Raw genomic sequence first — 16768 nt, 5'->3', positions numbered from 1 at the left:
ACGTACTTCATTAGAATGAATCCTTATAAAGGGTATGTCGATCGAATTTACCTAATTGGTATTTCCAATCAGATTGAAGAAGGTAAAATGACATGGGAAGAAGCTTGCACCCATGTTCCCATCGCCCCAACCCTTCAATCAAATGATTTCAAATATTTAGATGTTTCAAAATCTTTTTTACAAAATCAATTTAGCTTACAGAATATCCCATTGCCTAAAGGCAAGAAAGGTCGTAGGGTCAATCCCTACGACCAAATCAAAGCTCTTGCTGTGATACATGACCACTGGGCCTTTCCCTGTGGTCAAACAAAACAATGGAAACGTTTGAAATTACAACAAATTGATGTATCTTATAGAGAAGTAAGTTAGTATGGTTAAGTTGGGTATGGTGGCACTGCGTTCCACCTTACCCAATACTTGTGAATTTGACACTTTACAAAACCATTAACGTATATTTTACAACATGAACGCAAAAAATAACTTAACCTTAAATATTTACAAAGCCGCCAACAATTTCACCTCACTATCGTTCTCACTAACAACTTCACTAATGTTCTCATAAATTTTCCTCAATATCTTCATCATCAGTGTTAACCCTATTGTAGTCATACTTGAAGCCATAAACTTTCTCTAACTTCTTAACGTACAATTTACATAACTTACCTTCGTCATCGTATGGTTTAATGATATAACTATTTCTATCTTTATAAACAGTCAATGAAAAGTCAACTGGTCTCGGATGTATTTGAAAGAACATGTTATGCTCAGGAAGGAAGAATAAATGTTTAAATGTATGTTTGTTATATGTTTTGATTTGTATGAGTTGCTTTTGTTCTGTCATTACATCCAAATAAAATAAAAATAAACTTAAAAATAAACTTAAAAATTAATGATATCACCACCCTCACACGTATGAAAACATAGCACAAAAATAAATTTAGGTGAAGTGGTGAGATCTCACCTCTTTTTTCACCTGTTTTTTCACCCGTTGAATTCATTACTTTATAACTCTCTTCCTTTCTCCAACTCTTCTAACTTCTTCCTAAGTTCAGCAATGTTGTCCTCATGAAGTTTAATCTTTCTCAAAATTCCTTCTTTATCTAATGGTTGCTTTATCTTTCTAAACTGAACTCTACCATCCTTCATAGTATGAATGTAAAAACCTTCTGGAATAGTTCCTGATTTAATGTATTCTACCAAAAACTTTTGTTTCATTGCTTCAGTGACTTTAGTCGTCATTTCAATCAAATAAAAATTTTAATATTAAATAAAAATAACGTTATTTTTTCAGTAAGGAAACGCAGGAGTTTTACGATTTATTTGAGGCGTGGGTTCTGGTTTAAATGTTGGAGTCGGTTTAGGAGTTGACTTTTGAACAGGAGTTTGTACTTCCATAGGTTCAGGAGTTATTGAAGGTTTTGCTTGTGAAGGCGTTGGTTTTGGCGAATGTGTTGGAGTTTGTTTAACTTCAGCTACTTCAGTATTATTTATAACATTTGCTTTATTTCTTTTCAACATCATAACTGCTCCTGCTGTAGCTAGCAAACCTAGTGGGAGACCATATCTTATATAAGGACTTGACCAAATGCTATTTTTGACAGGAGCTGGTGGAACACCTAACCTTGGTGAAACTGCTCTTTGCCATTGTGCAGCTCGTAAGAAATATTCAATAGGTGCTCCATAATCGTTTGGTAAAGTTTGTTTCATAGATGGTGAAGGTTCGCGAGAGCTTGATGAAGAACTCATTTATAAGCTTTAAAAATAAACGTTCATCCTTTATTCCTCACTGTCGTCCGTGGCTAAGTTATAGTCATCTAATCTTATTATGGGGATGCCATTAGCACGCACCTGAATGGCAAAGCAACAATCCCTCATAAATCCAATAAGTGGCTTTGGTACGTTTTCAGTTGCTAGTTCAATAGGTCCTTTAACAGACAATTTGTATGTTATTGGAGCAGTAGATGTTTGACCTTGTTGGAAGCAAAAGTCCACTTCTGTTGGAAAACCACATAAGAAATGTGTGTTGTCATAGCTATCCCATTTATGTTCCACACTACCATCATCCACCAATGACCTCATAACATCTTCATTAAATCCTATCATATCATTGTTTGTATTGCAAGCGTTCGCAACCATTTCAAAAATACAGGTCCATATGATTTTTCAGGTTCTGCAGGCATATTTCCATAAGCTCCCATGGAAAGCTGAAGATATTTAAACTTAGGGTTCTCAAAATTAACATAATAGTTGTCTTTCTTTCTAAATAGTGCCCAAATACTTTTAACATTAATAGGCGTATAAGCTGCTGTAAATGTTGCACTTGAACTATCTGTATTCTTTGAGAATGAACCGTCCATAGGAATCCAATCCATAACTTTAACAGGAAAACATAAAGCCTCGTTTGTATAATGTTCTACAAGTTCTGTATAAATGTTAGGGTCTAAAGAGAATGACTTTGGATGAATGAAACATTCATTAAAATCCATCTTTGTTCGAAATAGTTGCTGGGTTACAGTTGTAATAGTAACTGTTCCACTAGCTTCTACTGCCTTCGTTATCATAGTGAATGGTTCATTCCATGGAACAAATTTATTTGTCGGTGGATTTGAATCTGAAGCAAATGCAACTTTAAGAGTTGGATTGAAAGCAATGATATCATTTACAGATATAGATGTGCATTGTAAGGCGTCGCTACTGAACTTTACTTTAAGCTGAATGTTTCCTGTAAAAGCTGGAATAAATCTTATAGCTTCTAATGGTAAAAACTTTCTAACAGGAATTCTTAAACGAAGCTTAAAATCAAATGATTTTCCTGCTGTAATTGGACCACTAACAATTTGTCCTGTTCTGCATGTTCCCGAATGACTCCATACATCTTCATGTCGAGTCTTTGAGAAAACATCTACTTTCTTTATTTGTTCGGTAGTTTGTGAGTTTGAAGTTATATATGCTTCTTCTCTTGCGTTGTCTTGAGAATATACGATACGACCATTTGCAAGGATTTGATATCCAGCAACTGCATAGAAAGCGTCATCGAAACCAATCCAAAATCCTGGTGGGTTTGTTTTATTGGAACCTGAACCAATTTCTTTATCTACAATAAATTGACCTTCCATTTTATACGTAATGAATGTATTGTAAAGGTCCAACATATTTTCACCAGGAGGTGAGAGATTGAATGTTACCCATGTGTTATCTTTAGCAGTTCCAGGTTGTGATGGAATCTTTGCGTCAGAATATTTTCTATTAGTGTCACCAATTTGAACTGCATTGTCTATGATATCGAAATATGAGCGAATCTGATGAATATGCTCTGCTGGAGTAAATTCGTTTAGCTGTTCGTTCTGCATGTATTTACTTCAGATAAAAATATCTATTTACTTCATTATTCTCACTCTTCTTCTTGGCATTCGTGGTGGAAGTTGTTTCTTGACATTTTCAATGAACTGTACATTCTCTTTTGTCTCAACTTCTTTCACTGGCGGGTCAGGGTTCTTTGACTCGGTTTGTTTTTCAATGAAATTCACGAACTTTGCAATAAGCTCTTGGTTCGTTATTGAAAGTACATCTGGCTTCTTTTCTTCTTGTTTTTTGGTGGCTCAGTTTGAACAGAAGGTTTTATATGGACTTCATGGACTTCACCCTTGCCATGCACCTTAATGTTGTCGCTCTCTGCATTCGCTAATGGTACCTTTCTTTTTCTTACGTATATTTTACCATCTTTACTCTGACTTACGTAATAGAAAGGATGTTGTATTCCTCTTGCGTCATTTAATATAATAGACTCTCGCTCTGATTTTGACAAGCTCATTTTACATCGGTTAAAGTTTTAATTTTGTTTTTTATCTGCAATCAAATGACTCAGACAAGCCCTACGGACAAGACCCAAGGTGTCATAGATGTTGAAGCATTGAAGAAAGAAATTCGTGAGCAAATTTTATCCGAACTGAAGGAACAAAAACAAGAACAAAAGCCAGAGAGACCAAAGAGAAAACTTAGTGAAAAACAACTTGCTGCATTAGCTGCTGGAAGACAGAAGAACCCACGTTTGCTGGCAAAGAAAGCTAGAGAAGAAGCTGAAGCAAAGAAAGAGTAAATGGTTTATTTTTATCCGAACTAAATGTATAGACAAATACCTTTATCTGTTGCGTTCAGTAGTGAAAACCCTGACGTCAAAATAAAGGGGAACAGAGTAACGTTTAAGTTTCCAACAGACTGGATTGTGAACATAAATGAAGAGAAGTACATTGGCATAACATCTATGTATATAACACGTGCTTTCAGAAAGGTTGACTTTATACTTCAAGTCGAGATAGAAAATGACGAACAGTCTTTAAGCGCCCAAAACATTCACATATACAAATACTTTAAAGACGATACAACATTGTTGCAATGTATGATTTCATTTAATGAGATGTTCGAGAAAAAGTTCAACATTGAAGTACAAACTTTACAGCCTTTACGTGAGTTTTTTGCACAACTGAAAGAAGAAGGTAGTCAGCCACAACTTATAGACTTTCATTATGAATTTAATGAAAATGAAGATGGAACTCATGACTGTCAGTTTGTTGTATTCTCACCATTCAATGAAGTCGCTAAAGAGAAAAAAAATCCATTACGTATAAGATTTCAAATCTCCGAACCAAGTGATGATTTTAAGAATGTTTTCAATTATGATGCAATGCTTCCGAGGAAAAATGAATTTTCAAAGATTGTAACACCTGGCATTTGGGATAGAAAGCAAGCTATATTATATTCAAACTTAAGTAAAGGAGTTGAAAATGAGTTCATTGGTCATACAAGAACTTCACCACTTCCTAACCCTAAATACTATAAATTAACTGGCTTCAATCGTGAGTTTTGGATAGACATGTTCTCCACTCATGACCATAAATGTCCAGTGTTCTTGCCTCCAGACCATAAGGACTGTCTCTACATTGAAGCACAACTCTTAAACTCTACCATCGCAGTATTGTAAAATCTACGCTAGCTTTATTTTTATCACGAATGACCTCATTCATGACCTCATTCATGACCTCATTGCTGACAAAAATAAATGACCTCAGAACTTCAACTTACGAATAAAGCTTGTTTTAGTCGTTATTGAAAAGTTGAACTTTTCAGCAAAGCAAGGTTGACATGACTTACATAAGTCGAATGCAATCTCTTGACCATCATGAAGTGCTTTGTAAAGTTTCATTAAACTGAACTCAGAGTCTTTGTCATATGTTCCAACAGGTATGTGAATGTTCTTATCTTCATTGTAATAGCATTGTATAGCTTCAGGAAACATTTCATTAGCGGTTAAAGCAATAACATCTTGCTTCACGCCTTTCATTCTGCAGTGAAATGCAACTTCATTTAAATCGTTAGTGAGTAAGTCTATGTAGGTCTTCTTTCCACAGAAAATACTTTTATAAGCTAAACTTTGTTTTCCAGGTGTTATTTCTGCAAAGTCGCTATGAAATTGACCAAGGTTCTTTCCTATAAGTTCGCGACCATATCTCTTCTTAAACTCTGCTGCAAGCTTTGGGATGTCTTCATTATATAAGTGCATACTGTCGGTATCCTGGTAAAAGATTTGAAGTCCCATGTCCTCTGCAGTACAGAATACTTCATTCATAATACGTTTTGACATAGACAGAATATTAACACCAAGTGGACAGAAGTTAAAGTGTCTGCAAATGCTTTTCGTTAGCTTGAAAATAGTTTTATCTGAACCATCCAAACCTTCGAACTTCACTATATGGTTGTAATTTCTTATAGCATATCTTATAGCATCTTTGTCATTTACTATGGTTATTTTTGACTCAATAGGAGATAGAATAGTTTTGCCATAAATGCTGTTCAGAATGAGTTTTATAATTTCTTGTAAGGGGTTTTCTTCTTTCTTATACTTTAACCTTAACTCAAACAACTTCTTTACTTCATCTCTTATTCTCATATCTCTGTTTCCATCGTAATAGTATCCTTGCAACACTTCACATTTGACACCTTGATATTTTATGAGGTCTTGTAATGTTATATGGTCAACATACATGAGACAGCAAGTGTTTGAACTTCTTGGAACGTTAAGTTCTGGATTTAGTTCAGGGTCGCAAACTATTAAATGAAAGTGTCTGGGTATACCAATCTCTGTTATCTTAATGAGAACAAAGAAGCCAGACATAAACTTTTCACCAATGGGTTCCTTTTGGTCATCATCGAATAAATGTCTCATGAGATACTCTGTGCTTAACATCTCATCCTTCAATACTTTTGGAATACCTTCTAAAGTATAAAGTCTTGCTATAGCTGAAGGATATAATGAAACAGTGTCGAAGTCAGCAATGAGTTTCTTTTTGCTCTTTTGTTTCATGTTATCTGACAACATACATCTTCCACCTTGAATGCATCTCGAAATAAATTCTCTTGGTTTATTTGAGAGGTCATAAAGATTTCCATTCGGGAAGTATACTCTGTTCTCAAACAATTTGTTAGCAATAGAACAAATACTAACGTAGTCATAAACGTTTAAATCAAACTCTTTCAATAAGTCATTGCGGAACTTTACAAAACCTTCTCTTAAAATTCTTACATCTTGTTTGCAGTAAAACGTGCTATATTTTTCTAAGTCGAAGTGGTTTTCATCTATTCTGCAACCTTTGATGGAATCTATGTTCTTCATAAATGTATCTGCATCATGGATAAACTTACATGCTTCAGAAATGACACCAGTTCTGTTGTCATTTGCTAACAAAACACTGCTGTAGTAGTTATATGGAAAATACTTCTTTCGGTCCTGTTTGTAAGTTAAACATAGCAGGAAATAGTTTAAGCTTCTTATTTATAACACTGTAAGAGTCTTTTATAATAATTGCCCGTCCTTTATATAAGCCAGTTATTTGCATTGTTCGTGAACCTTTAATGATGGGAGTTCCTTTCACTTCTGTCATGTGTCTTAAGATGAAGTTTATGTCATAACTGAGGTTATGGAAATATATTAAACTCTTGTCAGGAAGTCTTTCCAAAAATTCTGTTGCACAGTTTTGACCCCAAATGCTTTCACTAACTGAACCATCTTCACTGTCATAACAGATGTTAAAAGCTTTATGAAAGCCATCCGTACTACACTCAAAGTCAGCAAAGAAAACGTGCTCAGGTATGAATTTACATTTAGCTTTATTTACTTCTTTTGACTCTGCTTTCTTCTTCAGTTGTACACAATACTTTGGAGCATATGTCAAATCTTTAAATGGTGCAAGGTTCTGTTTATATAAGTCAGTAGTATATGTGAAAAGTTCTCCATAAGAAATAGGTTCGAAATATTTGCACTCCCACAATGTTTTCATAACATCCCATAACGGTGTTGTTCTATCATAACGAACTACATATTTATCTTCTCTCTTTGTATAAATCTTCATCTGTTTCTCAATGTTCATTCCACCACAAGCTTTGAGAATTTCTTTATAGTTTCGAATGAAGTATGTTGTCATTGGTAATCTTTCATTTAGCATGTAGTGGTCTTCAACAAGAAGTAAGTCAATAGTTCTAACAGTTTCGCATTCTTTTGGTATATATCTCTTTATTTCATTATGTCTTGACTCATTGAAATAACCAATGGTAACATTAAATGATATACCTGTTGCGTCAGAAATTTCTTGTACTTTACTTTGAGGAAAGTCTCTAACACGAATGACTTCTCTCATGTGGTCAATAGTTTCTTCATTTACTCCAGCCTGAATGCAAGCATAAACGAAACAATTGTCCTCTGTCATAAGTGTTGCAGTTCTTTTGTTCAGTTCATTGAAGATTTGGTAGCGTTCAAGATTTATAGGTAATGTGCAAAGATACTTCCAGAACTGACCGCTTCTCTTCTTATAAAACTTCTTTTCACCATTATCTTTCCAAAAGCTTTCTATAAGTGCTGGGTTTCCTGTTTGCTTAAGAGCTTCCAAAATGGCTTTCTGGTCATTTGTCAGTGTGCTTTCATCTCTATATGGTCTCTTTTTTGGTTTGCCTTTCTTTACATCTGACATCGTTAAGCCTTCATATTCTGTTAAATCATACATCTTTATTTCGGTAAGATTCTTTATGTTTGTCAAGAAGAAGTCATAGTGCATTTCAACAATACCTGCGGCATTTGCTTCTATCTCTGATATAAAGTTCTCCTTCAAGAGCTGATGTAGTAATGTTCCAATATTATTGAGGTTTAACGTAGAACATTCATACTTTCCACCAAGTTTATAACATACCATCCATCTCTGTTGTGAGTTTATTTTAATTTTCTCTAAGAGTCTCATGAAAACCTTACCGAAATGTTTGTGTAAGTAGTCTCTGTTTGGTTCATCTAAAGCTTCGATGTTAAAGTCAATGAGTCTATTGCCTGACTTCACATTTCTCTTCCTATTCTCTTCATCTTTCTTTAACCATCTCTCACCTTCTTTTGGTTTGTCGTCAATGGAACGAATGACATCGTTAGCTTTGCGAACTTGTTCTATAGCGCTCTTAAACATCTCTCTTCTCTGTTGTTTCAGTGTGTCGTCTCTTCTTCTTGTTTCACCAACGTTCGCATTTGTTATGTCAAACATCTCTCTTCTTACTTCATGAGGTACTGAACGTCTATGATATAAGTCAATAGCAACGTCATTTAAAGGAAATGCTATTGCATGGACTTCGTCCTCGCCGCGTTGCGGCTTTATGAACTCATGAATTCTATCATAACTTATTGCACCATTATACTTAATGAAGTCAGCGAGTGCTTTTTTGTTTGTTGCGTAATGCTTTGCAACATCTATATTAGCTTCTGTAAGAATTTTTTATTTCGAGTGTTCTAACTTAGACAACTTCCGATACATCTTTAGTAGGAAATAAAAAAAAAATTTTTTGAAAAAATTTGGTTAGATTTTTTTTAAGTTATTTTTCAAAATAATTTAATATTTTTATTTTAATGAAACACATGCAAGATTGCAAGTTCTTTTCATACAATGCTCTCGCTACTGCCATCAAGAATGAGTTCAATAATGCTTCAAATGTTAATATTATCTTTAACAAGAAGTTTGTGAAAGAATCTAAGTTTGGTCAGTATGTCAGACCATTAGCTATCGTCATTGACCGCAAACGTTATACTTCACAAGAGTTAGCAGTAGTTTTGAAACAAAAGAGTTTCTTCGTGAATGTCAAAGATACTCATTATACTGTCATAAAGAACTCTAACATTGACTTCTTCAGTATTGCTATGAATCTTTCCGAACAGAAAGAATATAAGAAGGGTGAAACAAATGTGAAATATTATCCTTCATCTCTGAAGACAATAACGAACAAAGATGTTATACAGAAATTCTTACCAAAGGTTGAAGAAGCTTCAATTGACATTGACGAAGGAAGTGAAATGGTTGAAGAAATTGACCCTGAAGCTATTTAAGCAAAAATATATTTTTGGTTAGTCTTCATATGGATATTTTACAACAATTCCCCAATGTATAAACTTTTCATACGCTTTTTCATAAGCTTTATATACCTTCAGAAATTTTGCATAATCTTTAGAAGCATTTAGATATTGTTTAAATGCTTTGTATGTCTTCATAAATTTTGCATAATCTTTTACATGCTGTTCGTTCTCCTCTTCTGTCATGAGTTCCGAATATTCTAAATTCATGTTCTTTCATATGAGATAAAATTTTATAAAAAAAAATAAAATTAGCTTAGATTTTCATTCTTCCTCTTTGAAGTTATCGAAATACTCTGTTATTTTTTCCTTTAACAATGGTAAGTCTTCTTTGAATGTAAGTATTGTGCAACCTTTGATGTCATAGTGTGTTTGAGGAAGAGTATTTTTGACAATTTCCTTTATTTGCTCATTCGGTGTCATTGAAATCGGTAAGTTTTCACGATAGAACCAGTTTCTGTCAGATTTGTAAATCTTAGCAAGGTCATAAAAGCTTTTGTTGTTTCTTCTGACTAAATGCAACATAACCATATCTCTGTCTTCTTCATTTTCCATCTCTTCAGCGTAAATCATATACTTATAACTCTTTTCCTTTCCTTTTGGTACTGAACGTGGTATTCTTTTCTGTATGCTTTTGTCTTTGGATTCAATGACTTCATCTTTTGCTTGAAGTTTCTTTTCCATCTGTTCGCGTTCTTGTCTGTGAATTTCGTCAAGAAGTTTACAAACATACCAAGCATAACGAGGTGAAGCCCACATTGCTACAACATTTACGAGAAGTCTTTGAACATAATATCCTCTCAAACCGTTTGGCAATTTTTCACGATTTTCATAGAGTTTTGGCGACTGGGGTTTCTTACGTACTCGCTGTTCTTCACTGTTTTCATAGAGTTTTGGCGACTGGGGTTTCCCTCCCACTCGCTGTTCTTCACTGTTTTCAGAAAAAAGTATGTCTCGCTGTGCTTCGCTCAAAAGTTCTTGTGTGCTTTGGTTCCTAAACCAGTCTTTAGGAAGTTTAGTATCTGGAGCATAACATGCTGTCAAAATACTTTGCATTTGGTACATGTCATCTTTGACTGAACGAATGAGACGTAACTGTTTGTTATATTGTATGTACTCGTATTCTTCATTTATTGCTTCATGGACTATAACTGTTGTTGTGTTCTCTGATGTTGTCATTACTGTCTTTACATACAAAATAAAAAAATAAATAAAAATAAAATTAGCGTTATTTTCTGACTTTCACAAAAGACCAAAAATAAACGCTTTACATGTATTTTTCAGCAACTTCGTCAAATAATTTTATAGCTTTATCTATCTCATCTACTTCAAACGTTTCTTTACCTTTCGTGGGAGCACCATACATTTTCTCAAACTTTTCAAGTAGTTCTGTTTCAGCAGCTCTCATATCGTTAACGAACACAACCTTAACTCTATTGACTGTACTGTCATATCTTTGAGTTATATTATATGTTCTTCCTATCTTATATCTCTTTGTATTGAAGTCCTTCGGTTTCTGAACGATGTAAAGTAAGCCTTCACTGCAACGTTCCGTATCGAATGAACCATATGTTATGAAGTTATATCCAACAACTGGGTCTAACCATAACAAAACTATTGGTATAAGACTTTTGTCTATAAGATATGCTGTAGTTCCATAGAATCTTACCGATATCATAAGCTTAGGATTTCTTGTCAAAATTTTCTGAGTAGAAGCAATTTTAACCCAGTCGTGGGATGTTTTCTTTCCAGATGGAGATATAATGTCTGACAAAGAATATTTGTTGTATTTCTTTGAGTATCTTACGTTTAAATCACCTATTCTAACCACTTTGGTGTCATTGTCTATCTTTCTAACTGTTTCAAACTCAATGTTTAACATATATGTCTTTACATACAAAATAAAAAAAATATTTTACAAAAAACTAACTTTATTTTTTCTATCTTAAGGAAATTCATGATTTTCATAGAGTTTTGGCGACTACGTTTTCTTACGTACTCGCTGTTCTTCACTGATTTTCATACGGAATCTCTTCTCTCGGTTTTCCTCGGGAAGCAATCTTATGCCATTTTACTCAGATTTTTGTTGCTGAATTCAATAAAAATATATTTTAGGGTAGAAGGTTAGATCTCACCCGTTTTCTCACCTGTTTTCTCACCTCATGAATTTTCATGATTTCATCGTACATGTTTTGTCAAGACTTCTTCATCGTAATGAGCGTAAATCAGACAAAAATAATGTTTAGGTGAAGAGGTGAGATCTCACCCGTTTTTTCACCTATTTTCTACCCCTTGAACTTTTTATAACATTCGGTCATAACTTCATCAATTTCATTTAAATCACGATTTAAAAACTCATTGACTTCATCTTCAACCGTGTCATCTTGTAATAAGAATATTTTCTTTAGTTTCATGTCAACATCCCGAACAGCACAAAGGATAAAATCATATTCATTTCTTCCGTTAAACATACTTTTTCTTTCTCGTTCATCGTTAAATAAATTATTGAAAATATAAACAGCGGTGTAAAAGTTATGTACTGTGTTAAATGTTGAAGCTTCACCTATTTTAGATTTTAGGATTCTTTTAGTAAGTAAATTGTTATCGTTCTTTCTCTTTTCCTTATCGTTCATGTCGAATCTGTCGAACCACATATCCTGTATTTCATCGAATTTACGAACTATAGAATCCGTCATTTCCCTGGTTAATGAGGGGTAATCATTATTAATTTTTTCATATAATTTGTCCATATGATTTTCATCGACGTTTCCGGAAAGCATTTAATTAAAGCAAAAATATAATTTAGGTGAAGAGGTGAGATCTCACCTGTTTTTTCACCCCAGTTTTTTCACAAGCGTTTTACATGAATTGTACGATGTATATTTGAAATCCTAAACAATTTCGTAGCTTCTATTTCTTCTGTCAGTATGTCAAAAGTTTTAACAATACCGAAGGTTTCTTTATACTTCTTCTTGACGTCAGATAGAAGGAAATCTTCTGCTGTTGGATAGTTTTTGTTCAGAAATTCTAACATGTTCATTTTATCTTCTGCTGGCTTTTCTGCTTCTTTCTTTAAGTCTGCATAGTCGTTTCTCATTCTTTCTATCTCTTTGACTGAGTAGTTATATTTCCTAATTGCTGCCTTACATTTTGAACATTGCGGGTTCATTTTGCGTTATACATTGAAATAAAACCAGCTAAAACAACTAAGGCGTCAATTGCTCTCTTCATCTCAAACATAGCGGGTCTTATTTGTTCGTTCCATACTTTGCCTCTTCTATCTTTATCTCTTATTTCCCAAACACATTTTGCAACTAATGAAACAAAGTTATCGTAAGTCTTAAACTCCTCAGATTTATATATGTCAGAAATGTTTTTATATACCATGTCGCAATCTTTGTCCATAACCTTATGGTTGCAATGAAAACCAAGGAATTCATAATTTACTTTACGTATGAACTTCTTTATTTCTACTGAGTCAGTTGGTTTCACTTCAATTTCGTCGAATTCAGGAATAGTGAGTTTTTGTTGTTGGATTTCAGGCAATTTGGGTAAATGGTCAATAATGTCCTGCATTTCATAAAGATATTCTTCATTTTCTTCATCTTTCGCACTACAGTCTAAATTACTTGTTAAAAGTTCTTGCTTTATCTTCTGGATTTTTGTTTCGAAAGTATATGAAGAAGGAATGAAGTTTTTCATCTCTACTAACATTGACGTAGGATTCATGACTAACGAGTTTGGTGCTGTTGTTGTGGACAGAGTCCCGCCGTTCGCGGCTTGAATTGTTGTTGTGCCGATTGTTGAAATCATATCTTTTATACAAAATAAAAAAATAAAAAAAATAAAACTAACATTATTTTTTATTTCGGGAAAATTCATGAAAATTCAAGAGGTGAAAAAAGAGGTGAAAAAACAGGTGAGATCTAACCTCTTCACCTAAACATTATTTTTGGTCATTTGTGAAAATTCATGAAAATTCAAGAGGTGAAAAAAGAGGTGAAAAAACAGGTGAGATCTAACCTCTTCACCTAAACATTATTTTTGGTCATTTGTGAAAATTCATGAAAATTCAAGAGGTGAAAAAAGAGGTGAAAAAACAGGTGAGATCTAACCTCTTCACCTAAACATTATTTTTGGTCATTTGTGAAAATTCATGAAAATTCAAGAGGTGAAAAAAGAGGTGAAAAAACAGGTGAGATCTAACCTCTTCACCTAAACATTATTTTTGGTCATTTGTGAAAATTCATGAAAATTCAAGAGGTGAAAAAAGAGGTGAAAAAACGGGTGAGATCTAACCTCTTCACCTAAACATTATTTTTGTCTGATTTACATCTAATGAAAAAGTTTAGAAGAATTTTCTTATTCTTTCTGGCATATTTTTGTCTTTCCAGTACTCCCGCTCTAATGGTCCCAGATGTGTTGGCTTCGACTCTCTCAAGTTCTTAGATGGTATAACATCTTCAACGCCTCCTTCATATCTTACTTTATAAGTGTCATCGTTTGTGTTATAGCCAAGTATTTCAATAACCACTCCTCGCTTTGCTTCGTCAATGGTTTCAGCAAGTTTGCCATTACTACTTTCGACTAATTTATGTCGAGGATAAAACGCAATAGAGTCGTCGGCAGCTTTTATAAGATATCCATTACCTTGCGTAGAGTCTACAATATAATAATTTCGACTTAACCTTAAACGTTTCTTTGTCAACGGTTTGTCGTCAAGAACTACACGAACTTTTGTACCAGGAATGAGGGTAAATTGTGTTGAATTTCTGATATTTTGTGTTTGGCTTCGTTTCTTTTGTATATACTTTTCTTCTTGTTGTTGTGTCATTGAATTTGGTGTATGTCCTGTTGTAGAATGTGTTGAGGAATTATATACTTCGAGAAAATGTTTCATTGTTTCTTCGGTAAAGTCTCGCTCTTGGTTTAAATCTCTGAGAGTCCTTATGAAGCGGTTTATGATGCCGAGTATGTTATGGTTATGGTCTTCAGTAGTGTAGTGAGTTATGTTATGCTTAATGAGAAATTCTGTGATTTCATTGCTGAGGTATGCACTGTCTTGGTCTGATGTTAAAGTACTTGGGTTATGTTCTGCTACAAACTTTTGTAAAACTCTTAACACTTCACGAGTTCCTTTATTTTTCATTGGATATGCATATGCTTTACGAGTGTTAACATTTATGAAGATGAGGAATGGTTTATGTCCTCCTTTTTGCTTTGAATGAGAGTGTCAAATTGGTATGCGTCAGGAGTGTTGGAGTAAATTGGTAAAAAGTAGTCGTAAGGGTTTATTTTTGTTTGATGTACAACATTTTTGTCAAAGAACTTTTTAACTTCAGCTCTGTTAGTAAATCCCCAACTCTTTGCAGCTTCATTGAACTTCTTAAATGACCTCCATGGATGTTGTTCGAATACTTCTTTCAAGCTCATTTATGTAAAGTTAAAGATTTTAACCAACTCGTATCCAAGCGTGCATTGTTATATAAGGAGGCATATAATCTTTTCCATTACCTGCTGGGTCTGTAATACCAGCTACAACATGTGTATGATTTCCTGCAGTTCCACAGAAAATACCTGTGCTAACATCTTTGGGGTCATCTGAGATATCATATCTGTTCATTCCCTGTCTATTCGAACCCGCTGCAAGATTTATATAACCTCTTTTTTGTTATTGAATGTGAATGGTTTCCTTCCACAGATGTTCTTCCACTGAACCTATGCATATGTGAAGGAAGGTTTTCAATACCTATTTTCTTTGAACCTCCCATCTTCATTGACTGCGTATTAGTGTAGAATGGAAAACTGTCAACTATTTCATACCATCTACCACCAAATAAAGTGTTTGGATTTATTGGATTCATAGACGTATAAACAGCTCCTATAGGATATATTAAATCATATATGCTCATAACTCTATAAACATATTCTAAAGAACTTATGTCATTAAATACCATTTGGAATGTATCTCCCGGATGAAATGTTGCATTTGTTCCACTTTTATAATGTAATGTTAGTTCAATAGAATTATCCAAGAAAAATTCAAAAGTATCTGGTTGAAGACCTCTAACAAATTCAAATGGAGTTGCTGGTTCACCATTTATAATTTCTGTTGTAAATGTCATTGTATCTGGTTTCGAAAATTTCTTTGTTAGTTCTGCATCCACATAAGTTTTATCTGCTTTCTTATCTAACATTGTTGGTAGTTCATATGCTTCAAAGTTTCTGGCATGACTTTCAATGTTCCTGCAACTCTTATCTAAACTGTTAAGAGTATCTTTTACGCTTGTACTTGGATTTTCTAATGGTGCACTTGAACCAAGGTCAAAGTTCAATATTATGTCGTCTGCTCTAACAGTAGTGAAGGATTTATGTGTATGGTTCTTGTCAGCTTTACTGTCTAATGTAGCTTGAAGTTCATTTATATCGGAGATGTTGTGTTTATGAGATTTCAAAACTTTGTTCATTGCTTCGAGTTCAACTTTGTCAGCTTTACTTTTAATAGCATCTTCAAACGTTATTTTTGCCTTAACTCTCAAAGTAAATCTTGGTTCAACTAATACACCGTTAACATTGAAAGTAGAGGCATAAATTTCACCGGTATAACCAAATGCTTCTGGTGCTTTAGCTACATCATACTGTACAGTACAGCTTATGTCATAACCTTTAGCACGAATGTATTTATATCTTCTTTCATTAACATTTTTTGTCTTCGCTTCATCACTTCGTGTTAAATATCCATGGTAGTCCGTTATAATCTGTTCGTCTGAAGTTATATAATGAACATGGTTCTTGTCCGCTTTACTATTTAATGTAGCTTGAAGTTCATTTATATCGGAGATATTGTGTTTATGAGATTTCAAAACTTTGTTCATTGCGTCAAGTTCATTTTTGTCCGCTTTACTATTTAATGTAGCTTGAAGTTCATTTATATCGGAGATATTGTGTTTATGTTCTTTATCTGCTTTTTCGGCTAATTTCTCTTCTATCTCATTTATTTCAAGTTCATGCCTACCACCACCTCCCGAAGAAGTATTTTTCTTCAGCTCTTGAAGAACGTCCACTTCGCCATCTTTGGTGTCAATAATGAGACTTTGTGTTAAAACCTTTCCTGTCTTAATGGATGTTTGTAAAACTTCTTCTTCACCGTGTTCGGGGTCATGGTCGTCATCATATCTTGTGAAATCAGAGATGTTGTCATACATTAAGCATATCTGTCTCAAAAGTTCTGCTATTTGAAACTGGAACGAAAGATATACAGAACTTTCATCATCTCCTAAAGTCAAGTCTGCTTTCTTAAGTATTTCTTGAATGTATGCAATGAGAACAGAGTACCTTGGA

General features: G+C 34.0%; 6 protein-coding genes and 9 pseudogenes across 15 annotated transcripts, besides 2 other annotated features; 3 read left to right on the top strand and 12 right to left on the bottom strand.

The window, feature by feature from the left end:
• Positions 1–379: 379 nt before the first annotated feature.
• Positions 380–1002: a terminal%2Cinverted (terminal inverted repeat of Maverick-1C transposon ID:TVAGG3_0010420).
• Positions 380–16768: part of a mobile genetic element that runs on past the window's edge.
• TVAGG3_0010630 (uncharacterized protein) lies at positions 1003–1239 on the bottom strand (the record flags this gene model as incomplete). The annotated part of the gene is made up of 1 exon (XM_051219884.1): positions 1003–1239. One exon carries the CDS (start codon positions 1237–1239, stop codon positions 1003–1005), a length of 237 nt encoding a protein of 78 aa, XP_051104870.1.
• TVAGG3_0010620 lies at positions 1288–1636 on the bottom strand (annotated as a pseudogene). The gene has a single exon. A coding segment is annotated over exon 1 (349 nt).
• Positions 1777–2103, bottom strand: TVAGG3_0010610 (uncharacterized protein; the record flags this gene model as incomplete). The annotated part of the gene is made up of 1 exon (XM_051219883.1): positions 1777–2103. One exon carries the CDS (start codon positions 2101–2103, stop codon positions 1777–1779), a length of 327 nt encoding a protein of 108 aa, XP_051104869.1.
• Positions 2471–3350, bottom strand: TVAGG3_0010600 (annotated as a pseudogene). The gene has a single exon. A coding segment is annotated over exon 1 (880 nt).
• On the top strand, positions 3857–4096 carry TVAGG3_0010590 (uncharacterized protein; the record flags this gene model as incomplete). Its single annotated transcript, XM_051219882.1, has 1 exon — positions 3857–4096. One exon carries the CDS (start codon positions 3857–3859, stop codon positions 4094–4096), a length of 240 nt encoding a protein of 79 aa, XP_051104868.1.
• Positions 4121–4590, top strand: TVAGG3_0010580 (annotated as a pseudogene). The gene has a single exon. A coding segment is annotated over exon 1 (470 nt).
• TVAGG3_0010570 (organellar and viral DNA polymerase type B) lies at positions 5063–5623 on the bottom strand (the record flags this gene model as incomplete). Its single annotated transcript, XM_051219881.1, has 1 exon — positions 5063–5623. The coding sequence occupies one exon, from the start codon at positions 5621–5623 to the stop codon at positions 5063–5065; it is 561 nt and encodes a 186-aa protein (XP_051104867.1).
• Positions 5695–6667, bottom strand: TVAGG3_0010560 (annotated as a pseudogene). Its single transcript has one exon. A coding segment is annotated over exon 1 (973 nt).
• TVAGG3_0010550 lies at positions 6878–7757 on the bottom strand (annotated as a pseudogene). The gene has a single exon. A coding segment is annotated over exon 1 (880 nt).
• On the bottom strand, positions 7797–8570 carry TVAGG3_0010540 (annotated as a pseudogene). Its single transcript has one exon. A coding segment is annotated over exon 1 (774 nt).
• On the top strand, positions 8930–9403 carry TVAGG3_0010530 (uncharacterized protein; the record flags this gene model as incomplete). The annotated part of the gene is made up of 1 exon (XM_051219880.1): positions 8930–9403. The coding sequence occupies one exon, from the start codon at positions 8930–8932 to the stop codon at positions 9401–9403; it is 474 nt and encodes a 157-aa protein (XP_051104866.1).
• Positions 9744–10606, bottom strand: TVAGG3_0010520 (annotated as a pseudogene). Its single transcript has one exon. A coding segment is annotated over exon 1 (863 nt).
• On the bottom strand, positions 12276–12596 carry TVAGG3_0010510 (organellar and viral DNA polymerase type B; the record flags this gene model as incomplete). The annotated part of the gene is made up of 1 exon (XM_051219879.1): positions 12276–12596. One exon carries the CDS (start codon positions 12594–12596, stop codon positions 12276–12278), a length of 321 nt encoding a protein of 106 aa, XP_051104865.1.
• Positions 12622–13240, bottom strand: TVAGG3_0010500 (annotated as a pseudogene). The gene has a single exon. A coding segment is annotated over exon 1 (619 nt).
• Positions 15304–15894, bottom strand: TVAGG3_0010490 (annotated as a pseudogene). Its single transcript has one exon. A coding segment is annotated over exon 1 (591 nt).

This window comes from Trichomonas vaginalis, chromosome IV (assembly GCF_026262505.1).
Source record: "Trichomonas vaginalis G3 chromosome IV, whole genome shotgun sequence".
NCBI classification, from domain to species: Eukaryota; Parabasalia; order Trichomonadida; family Trichomonadidae; genus Trichomonas; species Trichomonas vaginalis.
This window is presented reverse-complemented; position numbering and strand designations above follow the sequence as displayed.